The 14,852-nt window shown below is 44.7% G+C and overlaps 1 protein-coding gene across 1 annotated transcript in view; it reads right to left on the bottom strand.

Moving 5' to 3' along the window:
- The window catches only part of LOC148013862 (putrescine-binding periplasmic protein-like protein), a 56,331-nt gene that overhangs the window by 26,136 nt on the left and 15,343 nt on the right, over positions 1-14,852 (bottom strand). Inside the window, exons 2-4 of the mRNA XM_087666640.1 lie at positions 898-1,040; positions 423-671; positions 174-308 (exon numbers count right to left, since the gene is read on the bottom strand). Coding sequence (XP_087522766.1) covers positions 174-308; positions 423-671; positions 898-1,040 — 527 coding nt within the window. The remainder of the gene's footprint in view (positions 1-173; positions 309-422; positions 672-897; positions 1,041-14,852) is intronic.

Here is a 14,852-nt window from a genome sequence, read left to right as displayed (position 1 = left end):
TTGAACTCATCAAGTGCCCTGCTGCCTGTCAATGTTTTGTGTAGTCCTCAAAAAAAAAAAAAGCACTCCAGTTTATTTCAAACTTGAACCCCGACTCTGGGAAAAAAATCATTGAGCCAGTTTCTGAGTAAATAACTCATTGAACCAATTTACGTGAGTAGAAATCACATAACCTTGATGTCAGATATTTTCAATTTTGCTAATTTGTCGGTTCTGTATGCTATCACCATGCTTCCCCACCTGTATGGCACTCCCCATATCAATCCTCTGGAGTTGAGGCGCCCTTCAAGATCCCTTCGTAAAAAAGCCTGAAGCCCAAAGTGCCCCTACTTTAAAATAGTTGCTGTAAAGTGAGGCAATTGTGTAACGAGTGAAATTATACATATCCACCAGAGTTGAATACATTGAAGCCCAATTTTAACCTGCCACTGTGGGCTCAGTCTCTTGAACCAGTCCTGTTGTTCTGCATTATCAATTGGCTCAATGAGACGTCCAGATACGGCAATTTTAAGCCAAGAATCCCCAATAGTGACTAGATCAGCACTTAAGATGGACTGAGGCTCCACTTTTTTTTTCTCCAAAGCAGCAGTTAGAGAGGACAAAATATCTCGCAAGTTGTTTTGGAATTCCACTTTGGTCCTCACTCTCCTCCCTTGAGAAAGAATAAAATCCTGCAACATCACATCCCTTCAGAGATCAGCTGAGCAAAGGGCAGATGCAATTTGTTCTTAGAAAAGAAAGGCAATTTCAGCAATAACAAATATATCAGAGGCAGCTATGAGCTTAGCTACACATTGTATGCAACAAGGCAGACAACCATGAAAAAAGAGTAAAAACTATCTTCTAGCAAGGTGCAGGGAGTCACAGAAGCTTCAATGATCTTGGGGACAAAATTACCTTGAGCCATATTGAAGGCACAGAACCCCTCAGTCCTACAACTCTCAAAGGAACTGTCAACTTGTAAGGAGTCGTCCTCCACTCTTCATAAGTATTCTCCAATTCTTTGGCTTCTCCTAGATGTTCACCTCCTAGAAGACTCTCTGAACAGGTCCCAGAGTCTAAGTTAGCACAATTGAGGAATAATGATTGTAAGTTGCACCACTGTAAGTTTCATACTCAAGATATGCCTTATAAACACACAGCAAGTAAGCAATTTTCTTGAAATCATCAAACATCCATCAACATAATGTAAGTATTAAGCTCTTATAGGAGTACTGCATGCAGCTTTGAAAGAGCTAAAGCAGTTAACGACCTAAAGTTGCCAGTGACTGAAGCTCAGTACTTTAATAGCAGCTCTGCACCTCAGAAGCTCTAAAGGAAAAAATCCCAAACATTTTTTATCCTCAAACTACATCATGTATCGCAAAAAGCCAAAACCCTCCCAAACAGACAATGATATCTTCCTTAAATATCATAATATATTGTGCATTGATAGATACAATGCATCTCAGTCTTTGGCTCTCTATCACAAAGATAGCAGAGGTGGTCCTTAGTCTCCAAGGTGCCTACTCATCATGTACCAACCCCTAATTTAGTATCAGTAAATTCAATCCCCTATTCATTATCCAATACTTTCCCCCCAACATAACAGTAGTACTTGCCCCCTCAGTTCGTCGGCAACAATCAGCTGCCCTATCCCCATCCCCCTACTGTTTTGTATTGCTCACTGGATCATTTCCTTTCGGTTTCATGTGATTAAGCAATTGTGATTGCTAAGTATTAAATATCTGTTACACAGACCCTGCGACATTGCACCCTTAGGATCATCCATGATAATAGCCCTTTAATATGATCAATAGCGGCAACTCAAATCAATATCGAAGGTTACCGTGGCCAGCTATTGCCTTGGATGAGATGAAAAGACAACCTATGTAAAATCCAAAACACACAACTTAAAAGATATAAGAGAATCCAATGACAAAAATAATACTCCTATTTCATTGTTACAGCATGTAATTATGGTGTATACATGAAGAAATGGTTGCATATCCATGCTTCAATCCAAAACATGTACAATCTTACACATTGGTCACTCTGTATCTGTTAAATAGGCTTGCTGTCCATTCTTGGGCAGATCTCTCATCAACTATGAACACTCTATTTGCAAACTTCAGGTCCTGAACCCATATATTTGCAAGTTCTAGTCTCCGTAACAGAAGAGAATAACAATGGTTACTTGCGTTACGCAAGGATAAGTTTTGGCCAAATTTACTACTAAATGCTTACAACAACATAGGCCAATTTTATTCATAAAAACAACCCCAACATGGCAAAATAGGATTATTCCTTGAGGTAGGACAAAAGTCTAACAAAACTCCAGCCCTCTTTTCAACCGCTGCAGCCCCTGTTCAAGACTTTGAGTTTTCTCAGCTACTATGCTAATCATTACAACCTACTAGACTACTGCATTTTCATCCCTACAGGCTGCCCTGCTGTTGTTTCTCATCAGGAGCACCTTTTCGGCATTCACCTGATCTATATTTGCATCCGCATATCATTTTTGAGTTTAACAGCACTTTTCAGCATCATCCCACCATCTAGAACAGATCATTTTTGACTTATCAGCATTTTGATACATCATAGTTTGCTCCCCTACTCCATTTGTGTACATTCACTCATTTACATTCAGCATCTATTCATTCATCTACTTCTACTCTTCTCCACATTTTTGCATATTTTGTGTTTTGTGTTTTGCGTTTTGCACCATTCTCTAACTTTTCTCAGTGCAAACTCTAGCATATCTTCACAATACCCAATCCAAAGCAGTTGCCACCTTGCATATCAACTCTCGCCCTCATCAATTGGCTGTTGCCCTGCTGGGGGACGTTGACATTACCTAGGGGATCCATTAATTGTTGACTTGCCTGTCACCATCAACCAGAAGATGTCACCTGCTTGCTGGTCATCATTTCAACCTGCACCCACTGAATCTTCAGCCAGATCTACTGTGTTTTCTGCTCATGATAGACTGCCCTTCTAACATCATCATCAGTCATCATAGCTGCATTTATGGAGCTGTGTACAGCATGAAACATAGTTGCATTCAGATGCATATCATTGCTCATACCAGACATCTGGTATGAAAAGGTATGAAATGACATTTCCTACTTGATATTTTTAAAGGTATAAATCAAAAAGCCCACAACTGCCACAAATTGGTGTTTTTCACCTAGCAATCTGTTTGTGGCAGTTTTTGTCACTGTTTCCTGCACTTTTCCTATGTATGCAGCCTGCGTGCTCAACCCTCAGCTTGCACGTGTGCAACCGGCAAGATTTAATCATCAGCCTATATCTTCAGGACAGCATCCTCAGCCTGTATAAAACAGGGCAGCGTATGCACTGTGCTTAGCCTGTGCACTCTGTAGTGAGCTCACTGCTGAGTGCTCAGCCCCATCCTCTTTCTCTCTCTCTCTCAGTTTTTCAGGCCACAACTCACCATGGTTCGAAAGCAAGGAAAAGAGTAACAATTTGTCACTGAACCACAGGAATTGAGGAATGGACTGCGTACTATGCAGTGCAAATATTGTTCCCACATATGGATTGTGGCCCTGCTCATATTCGTGCCTTGGGGCTGAAGGGATTTGGGGTTGATAAATGCTCTAGTGCACTCCAAGAAGCAAAGGATGTAGTTCGTAGATTGCATGTGAGTGCTCCCATGAGTTCACAAGATGCATTGGATGCAAAGGTTTCTGTTTTTGGGACATGCATCAAGAAATGCTAGTGCTAATGTCACCAGGTGGTGATACTTTTTGCAATTGCTTTCCTTATTTACTTATATGAATATTTTATTTTTCTTTTCTTTAGTTGCTATTGCTTTTCACCCTTGGAGTTCTCTTGGAATAAGCCGGGGTCTTTGCATGGCCAGAAGAGGCAGCCATTGGGACAAATTGGACTAATGGTTTGTCTAAGCCTTAGGACCGGTTCCATATTGAATGGGCACTCAAGAATAGAATGCCAGTGATTTGGGACTATGTGCTTAGCCACTGGAGATGGTGCAAGACAATGAGCCTGGACAAGACAAAAGATGCACATGTGAGAATGCTCACAGATTAAAAGTCACCGTAACTAAGCCACATTACACTTTTTGATGTGGTTGCAATGATAAAAGTTGCTCAAAATAACTTGTTTGTTTTTGCACAAGGATTAATTCTCTCATCTGTGCCGAGGTTAAATTTTGCACCGATCATGGAGAATTTTAGATCGGAAGGTTTAAATTGGAAATTTGCTACATGTACACCATGTGGCACAAATTCCCAAAAGAGAGAGAGAGAGAGAGAGAGAGAGAGCATTTTAAAAAAAACGTAATAGGCATGAGGGGTAGATCTGAGAATGAAGTTTGGAAGAGCTAAGGGCAGATAGTTGCAAGTTCATCAGCTATGGAGAGTACTTCTTCGTCTCTCACTCATGTACGGAGGTAGAGCTCGCTTCCTCTAGTCAACTCTCCTCTATTCTTAGAGGAAATGCTATGCATGATGGGCTGATTCCACCAAAGGTACAATTCTGTGTTTTCTTTGCACTTCTGCTAAGGCAAGAGCCTCACCGTCCAGGTTCAGGAGTAGCTGATGGCTTCTCCAATGCATGAACTAAAGAAAGTGATGACCACGCCACACAAAAATAGGGTTTTTCAGCTCTGGTTTAGTGCTATTTGTGGGACTGTTTTACTGGTGGAATGATGCCAAGGTAAAAGGGATGTTGTTCTGGATATGTTGGACAGTAAAAACAGTAAATACAGAGTTCTAGACACTACAATTTTGCAAGTGAATCATTGAGTTATGGTCACAGAAAGTGTTTTCCTAAAAGGGACATTGTTCTGGATATGTAGGACAATAGAAACAGTAAATACAGAGTTCTACAAACTGCAATTCTGCACATGAATCATTGAGTTATGGTCACAGAAAATGCTTTTCTAAAAGATATGTTGTTTTGGATATGCTCGACAGTAAGAACAGTAAAAACAGAATTCTGTAGACTGCAATTTTGCACATGAATTATTGAGTTATGGTCACAGAAAATGCTTTCCTAAAAGGGATGTTGTTCTAATCATGTTAAACTATCCTTATGCAGCTGGGATTTACTCAGAAAGATGAAAACCAACTATTCACAGGTTATGTATTTTGAAACATTTCATTTTTGTAACTTTCCATCTTTTAATTGATAAAGAAATACCGAGAGGAGCACGGGTCTTCGGGGCCAATCTGGTGTTGAGTGAGGGAGTGAGGTCTCTATTTGTGTGTGTGTGTGTGTGTGTGTGTGTGTGAGAGAGAGAGAGAGAGAGTGTGTGTGTGTGAAAAGACCACGTGTTAATTGAAGGAACTACCGTTTTATGTGAGTCATAGACCGGTTACAGCTAATGTGGTTACTTGTCCCTCTCAAGCTAGTGATGTTCATGGAATGATACCTAAAAAGTGCAAAGCTAATGCTAGGGAAGGCCCCTTGTTTCAAAGTTACGACAAACAAGCAAGGAAAGAGGTATCAATTTCCCTTCATCAATTATTTTATGCAGAGGACATTCCTCATTCGAAGGTGAGGAGTCCTTACTTTCTTGGCATGGCAAAGGCAATTGGAGATGTAGGCCTGAGCTTCAAGGCCCCTTCATACCATTACTTGCGCACTAAAGAATTGGATGATGAAGCCAAATGTGTGCAAAGAGATTTGCTTGATCTTAGAGAGAAATGGGAAAGATATGGTTGTAGCATTGTTTGTGATTGATGGTCTAATGCACGTCATCGACTCATTATCAATGTAAAGATTTCATGCATGTTTGGTTCCACATTCATGCAATCAATTGATGCTAGTGGTAAGAATAAGTAAGGAAATATATCTTTGAAATCTTTAAGAGTGTCATTCTTGAAGTGGGGCCTCAAAATGTAGTCCAAGTGTGCATAGGCAATGGAACCAATTGTGTTTGTGCTGGTTGCTTGGTTCAGCAAGAGTGACTAACCATTCTTTACACCTATTGCATATACCATTGCCTTGATTTGTTGTTTGAGGATATTGAAGAACTTTCTTGGGTGAAGCCTGTTTTAAAAAAAGCCATGTGTCACTGGGTCATGAAATTTTGAGATGTTTTAATCTTGCTCATAACATTTGATTAAGTTGTTAATCAAATGTGCAAGGTTGTTTAGCACATGACAATTATTTCATGGTAACAAGCCAACAACCCCAAGGATGCAATGGATACCAAAAGCAAAAGTTGTGGTAAGTTATACCAGTTGGCCTTTGGGGGTCAGATTGTGTCAGTTTTAACCCTAGGATAATTATTTGGCCAATAAGTGTTGATGGTGATACTAGGGACTAGCATTAATTAATTAATTAATGTCAATCTAAGAGTCAACAAAGATTGGGGACCACTCCTGGTTGCAAATGGCCTAGCCAATTTAATTATGGATAGATACATTTAATTTTGGGCAACGTCAAAAGGATTGAAATTAATTTTTAAGATTATTTAATTTTGAAATTTAATTAAATGGCTAGATAATGCTAAAAAATGGGTTCAGAAGGCTACCACTGGGCAAAAATGCCCATGCAAACTAAGAAAACCTTTTTGGGGGTTGGGTCTCACCCATTCACTTAGTTTACAGCTTGGGAGTAGAGAGAGAGAAAACTGCTGGTCCATAGGACAGCAATTTGTTGAGGAGACGGACCTCTAGAAGCCTCAACAAGCAGGGCAGGGAGCAACAACATTGCTGACCAAGTGATAGCATTTTGGAGATGTCTGGCAGTAGGTGGCTGCATTAAATGCAGGCTGGAGCAAGCAATAGGCGGAATTTAGGGTTGCCTCATGAAGAAAATCATATTTCTCTCTCATCTTGGCTTTCTCTCACATCCTCCAAGCCAATATGTTGTGACATGCTACTTTTACCAATGGATTTTGGGCAGAGGCTAGAAAATCATATTTCTCTCTCATCTTGGCTTTCTCTCACATCCTCCAAGCCAATATGTTGTGACATGCTACTTTTACCAATGGATTTTGGGCAGAGGCTAGACAAACAACAATACATATTATCAATAGGCCACTAAATAAGAGGTAGGATGGGAATGTGCCAGGAGCTATGATCTAGCAAAACCACCCTCATATAAACACTTGAGAGTGTTTGGCTGCGATGCTTATGTGCAAGTGCAAAAGAAATGGCACAGCAAACTGTTATAGTGCAGCGATGTGAAAGCGTAGGACAAAGACTGAGAGAGAGTGAACACAGAGAGAAGAGAGAGAAAAGGAGACAATGTAAACGCAGAAAATCTGCGGTGTAGTATCCTGTATAAGAGTGCAGAAATACACAAAGGGGTAGAGGAAATATCTGCGTATGTCTCCGACTTGATGACCTCGATCTCTGTTAGCCCGAGCACAATCTGTCTCAGCCAACAGATCTCAAGATCAAAATCTGAATAATAAATGCTGGAGTGAGCCACCAAACAGGCTATAAATAGCCGAAAAAACAAGAAGACTGCATTAAATCTGGCCAACTGTAACAGCAAATCTTGCCAACTGCTGACGTGGACTACCATATTGCTAACTGCCCAGGAAATGACTGTCTAACACCCCCTCTCAGATCCTAGACGGGTCAAAAGACTGAGGGATCTAAAATGCTGCTGAACAAGAGCCTAGGGAAGCGCCTTCATAAACAAATATGCAAGATTATCCTCCATCTTGCAGCACTCCACATCAATGGTCGCATCCAAAAGCTTCTCCCGAATGAAGTGATACTGGATCTAAATGTGCTTCGTCCGGGCATGGAATACTGGATTCCGTACCAAGGCAATGCAACTCTTATTGTCGCACCGCAGAAGAGTAGGACGAGTTTGGGGGTAGTCAAGCTCCTCCAACAATCAACGAAGCCACACAACCTCACATGTGGTGGAAGACACAGCCCAATACTCCGCCTCAGTAGAAGAAAGGGCTACAGTGGGCTGCTTCTTGCTACTCCAAGAGATAACACCTGTATCCAAGATAAAACAGTAGCCTGTAGTAGATACTCGGTGGTCCACATCTCCAGCCCAATCCGAGTCACTCCAACCTGCAACAACCAGATCTATAGCATCTATACCTGCAGGACAAGAAATCCCTAAGTCAAAGGTCCCCCTCAAAATACCGAAGAATCCTCAGGGCAGCCTGCCAATGCACCTGTTGAGGTTCCGTCATGAACCCTGCCAAAAGACCCACAGCAAAACAAAGATCAACACGAGTGTTGAGAAGCCAAATCAAGGGTGAAGCATCCATCACAGGAGAATCTAAGTGGGAAGTGGCCTTTCAATTCGAATCCATAGGAGTAGTAATGGGCCGACAAGTCTCCATCTAGAAAGTCACCAAGAGCTCCTGAATGTACCTCTGCTGAGAGATGAAAATCCCCCTCTGAGACTAATAAATCTCGTGACCCAAGAAGAAATGAAAAAGCCCCAAATCCATCATCTCGAATTCCTCATGTAAAGCTATCTTGGTCTCTCCGACCTTCTATGCATGATCCCCTGTCAAAATCAAATCATCAACATATAACACGAACAACACACGACCAACCTCGGAAGTGTGCACATCAAGTTGTGGATCGACCTTGGAGCGCCGATATCCCAACTTCAACTGAAGAAACGAGTCAATCTTCTCGTTCCATACACGCGGAACCTGCTTGAGGCCATACAAGGCCTTCTTCAACCTATAAACTTTGCCATCTGAGGAGCCAAAGCCAGGAGGCTGCTCAACATAGATCTCCTTCTGCAAGTCACCATTCAGAAAGGCCGACTTCACATCCAACTGATAAACAGGCCATCTCCTATGGCCAACCAAGGTAAGAACAGCTTGAATAGTCACCATACGAGCAGTGGGGGCAAAAGTATCATGAAAATCAATGCCTAGGCGCTGAGCAAAACCTTAAGCAACAAGGCGAGCCTTGTGCTTCTCCAAAGAACCATCGCTAAGGTACTTGGTCTTGAAGACCCGCTTGATACCAATCACCTTCATGTGAGAGAAACGAGGCACAAGAGACCAAGTGCCATTCCTCTCAATAGCCTCCAACTCGGCTTCCATGGCTTTCCGCCAATGATCAAACTGCAAAGCCACCTTCACTAAAGTGGGCTCTCGATCCTGCATAACATGGGTCAGCAAACAATAGTTGGAGCAGACAAGCTCCGAAGAATGTGCATGGTTCCTCCGTGACCTCCGCGGTCCATCTCGCAGTTCCCACTCCTCAAGGACCCCCTCAATCCTTGAATCTCCGAGGGTGTCACGGGCCCAACAAGGAGGAGGACGAACCTCTCCTAATCGCTCTCCATCTGCTGAAGACTCCGGAACATCCACCGACGGAAGCTTCTCGGGGGTGGCTAGTGGAAGAGAAGACTTTGAATCCGAAGAAGAATCTCCATCAAGAGGCTCTGGCTCCAAAGAAACTGTGTCGGGAGCCCAACTCTCCCCTCGATCTCCAAGAACGGGGTGCTCCTTACCTCCCTCTGTGGCTAGTACTTCCACGAACCGTACATCTTAACTCGTGTAGACATCCCGCTTAACGGGATCAAACAAACGATAACCTTGGGATTGGGAGCTATAGCCAACAAAAACATGTTGTCGGAAAGCCGCCTCGAACTTACAAGCCTCAAAAGGTGTCATCCTGTCAGTGGCCGAAGTGGGAGATCGATGAAGGATGTGAATTGCAGTAGCCACTGCCTCGGCCCATAGAAACTGAGGTGTCTGTCGGTGCTCCATCATGGTGCGTGCCATCTCAATCACACTTCGGTTCTTCCGCTCCAAAATGCCATTCTCTTGGGGAGTGTTGGTGTTAGCGAACTCTTGGTCAATGCCCCTATCTGCACAAAACCGAGCAACTCATTAGACATAAATTCACCTCCCTTGTCTGAACGCAAGGTCTTCAGTCACCGGCCAGAACAGTTCTCCTCAAAGAGAAGCCAATCCTTGAAATGAGAGAAAGCCTCCGACTTCAAAGTCAAGAAATAGGCCCAAGTCATCCTGCTGTAGTCATCTACGATCAACATGAAGTACAAGCTCCCCTTCAGGGACTCGGTCCTCATCGGGCCACAAAGATCCGTAGATACAAGCTCCATGGGTGAAGTAGACCGCCTAGAAGCTTTGTTGGGAATCGCATCTCGATGCAGTTTTCCACGAATGCAGGAGACACATGGCTGATGGCTTACCACTATGTCCGGCAAGCCTCGGACAAAGGACCCTCGCGAAGCCTTCCGAAGATACTCGTAGTTCAGGTGGCCAAACTGAGCATGCCATCGCTCAGACTGTGTTTGAGAAGTAAGAAGAAGAGAAGTAAGAGCTGAAGAAGACTTCAATTTGTAGACTCCATTCTCCTCATACCCTGCAGAGAGAACCTTCCTCAATCCACGATCAAAGACTCCAACAGTATCACTGTCAAACTCCACCAAGAGATCAAGAGCACAAATCTTATGAACCGAAAGTAAATGATACCCCAATCCTGGCACATGCAACACCTCAAAGGTGTGGGTACCACCACGTCCATCAGGAATAAGCTGCATCTAACCCCGCGCAGCAATAGACACAGAAGAGCTCTCTCCAATGAGAATCTGCCCACGCAAAGGTCGCAAATGGACAACACCAACAAAAGGAGTCATGTGCCGTAAGGCACCACTGTCGACAATCCACTCTCAAGCCTAGGGAGCTGTCATCGCAGCATCAGAAGTTGTTGGTATAGAGTCCTCAATGACTGCTAAGTGTAGAAAAGCAGCTGATGAGGGTGCAACACCACTCCAGAGTCCTTCGTGTCCTTCTTCTTGGTATCCTTCTTGTCTTTGTCGGGGCAATCCTTCTTCCAATGACCGGTCTTGCCACAAATATGGCAAGTTGATTCCTTCTCCTTGTCCTTCTTGGATTTGTTGTCCTCCTCCTTCTTCTTTTGGTCCTTCCCCTTCTTCTTAGAGGCTTGACCAACCAATGCCTCCAATTTGGAAGCATTATGTCCCTTCAATTGTTCCTCCTGGTCCAAGACCATAGAAACCAACGCTTCCCACCCCTGCCCTGAAGCACTAAGAGCGGAGTAAAAAGTACCGAATCGTGGCGGCAACTGGGATAGTAAAGTGATCACCATATCTTCGGAAAGAATAGGCTTCTCCGCATTTTGAGCCTGCATCTGAAGCTGCCGAAGCTTGTTGATGTATTCCCGAAGCGAAGAAGACTTATTCACGAACAAAGTCCGCATCTGCACCTCCAAAGAAACCCTCTTCATCAGGGTCATCTGGTTATACATCTAATCAAGCTCCAGCCATATCTCACGAGCCACTATCAAGTGCTCGATGTGAGCTATCACGGCTGTGGTGCAAGACAAAAACAAAAAAGATCAAATCCTGGCATTCAGTTTGTCCCAATGAGACTAGGCCTTGGTCAACTCCGCACGAGCATTGGAAGAGAGTTTAGACTCATCCCACACCGAGGGCCTGTTAATCTCCTCCATCACTAGTTTCGCCAAATTATAAGACTCTAAAATGGCCAACATCATTACCCGCCAGATGCGGTAATTGTCACCATCAAGCTTTTGATCCGTTGGAAGAGCCGGTAGGATAGGCACCTCCCTGTCCATGATCGCCTGGAACTCCAAATCAGTCTTTGAAGACATGTTATCATGCAATACCTGCACAAACGCAAAAGTAACCCCCTCTGACTGTGAAAACGCAGCCTTCTAGGACTGATTCCTCCGCTGCCCAAACCTTCTTCATCCGCCGGAGGCAATAAAAAGGTAAAATCCGCAATGGAAGGCCTCAAACGCAGCCTTTCTCACCTGTGAACAGCAATAACCTGCAGCAAATTCAGTGATTAGACTCCTTTCCCACACGCCCACACTCGCTTCAGCCCTAATCCGATACGCAGCCCTCCCACTCCCCTCGAAACCTGGAAACGCAGCCTTGTGTCGCCCTGAAATCTCCTCTTCAGATAGGTTCAGCCCTGAGTTAGTCCATCTTCACCGCTCTGATACCATGTCAGAGTGCAGCAATGCGGAAGTCTAGGACAAAGATTGAGAGAGAGTGAACACAGAGAGAAGAGAGAGAGAGAGAAAAGGATTTACGAAAAAACAAAAAAGACAAAAGGAGACATTGTAAACGCAGAAAATCTGCGGTGTAGTATGTTGTATGAGAGTGCAGAAATACACAAGGGGACAAAGGAAATATCTGCGTATGTCTCCGACTTGATGACCTCGATCTCCGTCAGCCCGAGCACAATCTCTCTCAGCCAACAGATCTCAAGATCAGAATCTAGAAGGATTGCCCCGACAAAGATAAGGACATCAAGAAGAAGGACACGAAGGATTCTAGAGGGGTGGCTACACCCTCATCAGCTGCTTTTCTACACTTAGCAGTCATTGAGGACTCTACATCGAAGACTTCTGATGCTGCGATGACAACTCCCCAAGCTCGATAGTGGATTGTGGACAGTCGTGCCTCACGGCACCTGACTCCTTCCGATGGTGTTGCCCATTTGCGACCTTCGTGTGGGCAACTTCTCATTGGAGATAGCTCTTCAGTGTTTATTGCTGCGCAGGATAAGATGCTGCTTATTCCAGATGGATGTGGTGGTACCCACACTTCCGAGGTGTTTCCTGTGCCAAGCTTGGGGTATCATTTGCTTTCGGTCGATCAAATTTGTGCTCTTAGTCTCTTGGTGGAGCTTGACAGTGATATTGTTCCGGTCCTTGATCGTGGATCGACGAAGGTTCTCTCTATAAGGTATGAGGAGGATGGCATCTACAAGTTGAAGTCTTCCCCAGCTCTTACCTCTCTTCTTCTTACTTCTCAAACACAGTACGAGCTATGGCATGCTCAGTTTGGCCTCCTAAACTACAAGTACCTTCAGAAGGCATCGTGAGGGCCATTTGTCCAAGGATTGTCGGACATAGTGGTGAGCCATCAGCCATATGTCTCCTGCATTCATGGCAAACTGCATCGGGATGTGATTCCCAACAAAGCTTCTAGGCGGTCTACTTCACCCATGGAGCTTGTATCTACGGATCTTTCTGGCCCGATAAGGACCGAGTTCCTGAAGGGGGGCTTGTACTTCATGTTGATCGTAGATACCTACAGCAGGATGACTTCAGCCTATTTCTTGACTTTGAAGTCGGAGGCTTTCTCTCACTTCGAGGATTGGCTTCTCTTTGATGAGAACCGTTCTGGCCAGCGACTGAAGACCTTGCATTCAGACAAGAAAAGTAAATTTATGTCTAATGAGTTTGCTCATTTTTGTGTAGATAGGAGCATTCACCAGGAGTTTCCTAACACCAACACTCCTCCCAAGAGAATGGCAGGATGACACCTTTTGAGGCTTACTTCGGGACTAAGCTTGATGTCTCTTTTTCAAGATCTTTGGGTGTGACTCTTCTGTGCACATTCCGAAGACGCAGCGTGATAAGTTCGAGACAACTTCCCGACAACAGGTTTTGTTGGCTATAGCTCCCAGTCCCAAGGTTATCATCTGTTTGATCCCATCAAGCAGGATGTCTACATGAGCCTAGATGTGCGGTTCGTGGAAGTACCAGCCACAGAGGGGGATGAGGAGCACCCCATCCTTGGAGATCCAAGGAAGAGTTTGGCTCCCGAGACAGTTCCTTTGCAGCCCGAGCCTTTTGATGGAGATTCTTCTTCTGATTCAAAGTCTTCTCTTCTACCGGCCACCCCCGAGGAGCTTTTGCCAATGGATGTACCGGAGTCTTCAACAGATGGAGAGCAACGGGGAGAGATTTGTGTTAGAGATCATTGCCAGGCAGGCAGGATCTGGGCTGCACAGTCGGACTGTGCAGTCGGACTGCCACGTGGCAGTCCGACTGCCTGCAGCCCAATCGGCTGAATTTAATGCAGCCGACCTGTCCTATTTTTTGGGCAGATGTCGGCTATTTATAGCTGACGTCTCCAGCAGTCTCATACATCTCCCGACTCTTCTCTGTCGCAGATTACAGACCGGTGCCGTGCAGATTTCTGTCTCTGTTCACAGATTTCAGACAGCAAACAGTGCAGACTGCAGCAGACTTCGAGGTGGACAGCAGGTCGCATCGTCGAGGTGGAGACACGCAGTCCAGCACACTGCGCCCGTGTATATCTTTGTATTCAGCATTCTATATACAGCAGATCTTCATCGTCCACTGTCTCTTTCTCTCCCTTCTCTCTCTGCGTTCTCTCTCTCAGTCCTACGCTTCCGCACCGCTGCACTCTGACATGGTATCAGAGCAGTGTTTGAGGGCTAACTGAGCGCAGAATCAACCTGAAGGGGAGTTTCCATCGCGACACAAATCTGCGTTTTTTGCGTTTAAGGGCAGACAGGAGGGCTGCGCCTTGGAACAAGGCTGAAACGAGTGTGGGCGCACAGGAAAGGAGTACAGGTGGTGGATTTGCTGTTGTTTACTGCTGTTTGACGCGGAGGAAGTTTGAGTTTTCAACCTAAAAGTGCAGGTTTTGCTTTTTCATCGCCTCCGGCGGGTGAAGACGCTTCGGGGCGCGGAAGAGCCTTAGCAAGCTGAGTTTACCCAGTCAGAGGGGGCTGCTTTTGCGTTTGAGAAGGCATTGCAGGTGAAGATGTCTACAGAGATGGACTTGGAGTTCCAGGCGATTATGGACCGGAAGGTGCCTGTCTTACCGGCTCTTCCTACAGATCAGAAGCTCGACGGCGACAACTACCGCATTTGGCGCGTTATGATGTTGGCCATCCTTGAGTCCTATGATTTGGCGGAGTTGGTACAGGAGGATATTGACCGGCCTTTGGTAAGAGATGAGTCCAAACTCTCTTCCGATGCTCGTGCGGAGTTGGCCAGGGCCCAGTCTCATTGGGACAAACTGAATGCCAGGATTCGATCCCTTCTCTTTCTATCATGCACTACAGCCGTGATCGCTCACATCGAGCACTTGAC

Source organism: Lygodium microphyllum, chromosome 25 (genome assembly GCF_053477565.2).
Source record: "Lygodium microphyllum isolate KBCC chromosome 25, Lygodium_microphyllum_v1.1.10, whole genome shotgun sequence".
Taxonomy (NCBI): domain Eukaryota; kingdom Viridiplantae; phylum Streptophyta; class Polypodiopsida; order Schizaeales; family Lygodiaceae; genus Lygodium; species Lygodium microphyllum.
The sequence above is the reverse complement of the archived record's forward strand: the minus strand, read 5'-3'. Positions and strand labels throughout refer to the sequence as shown.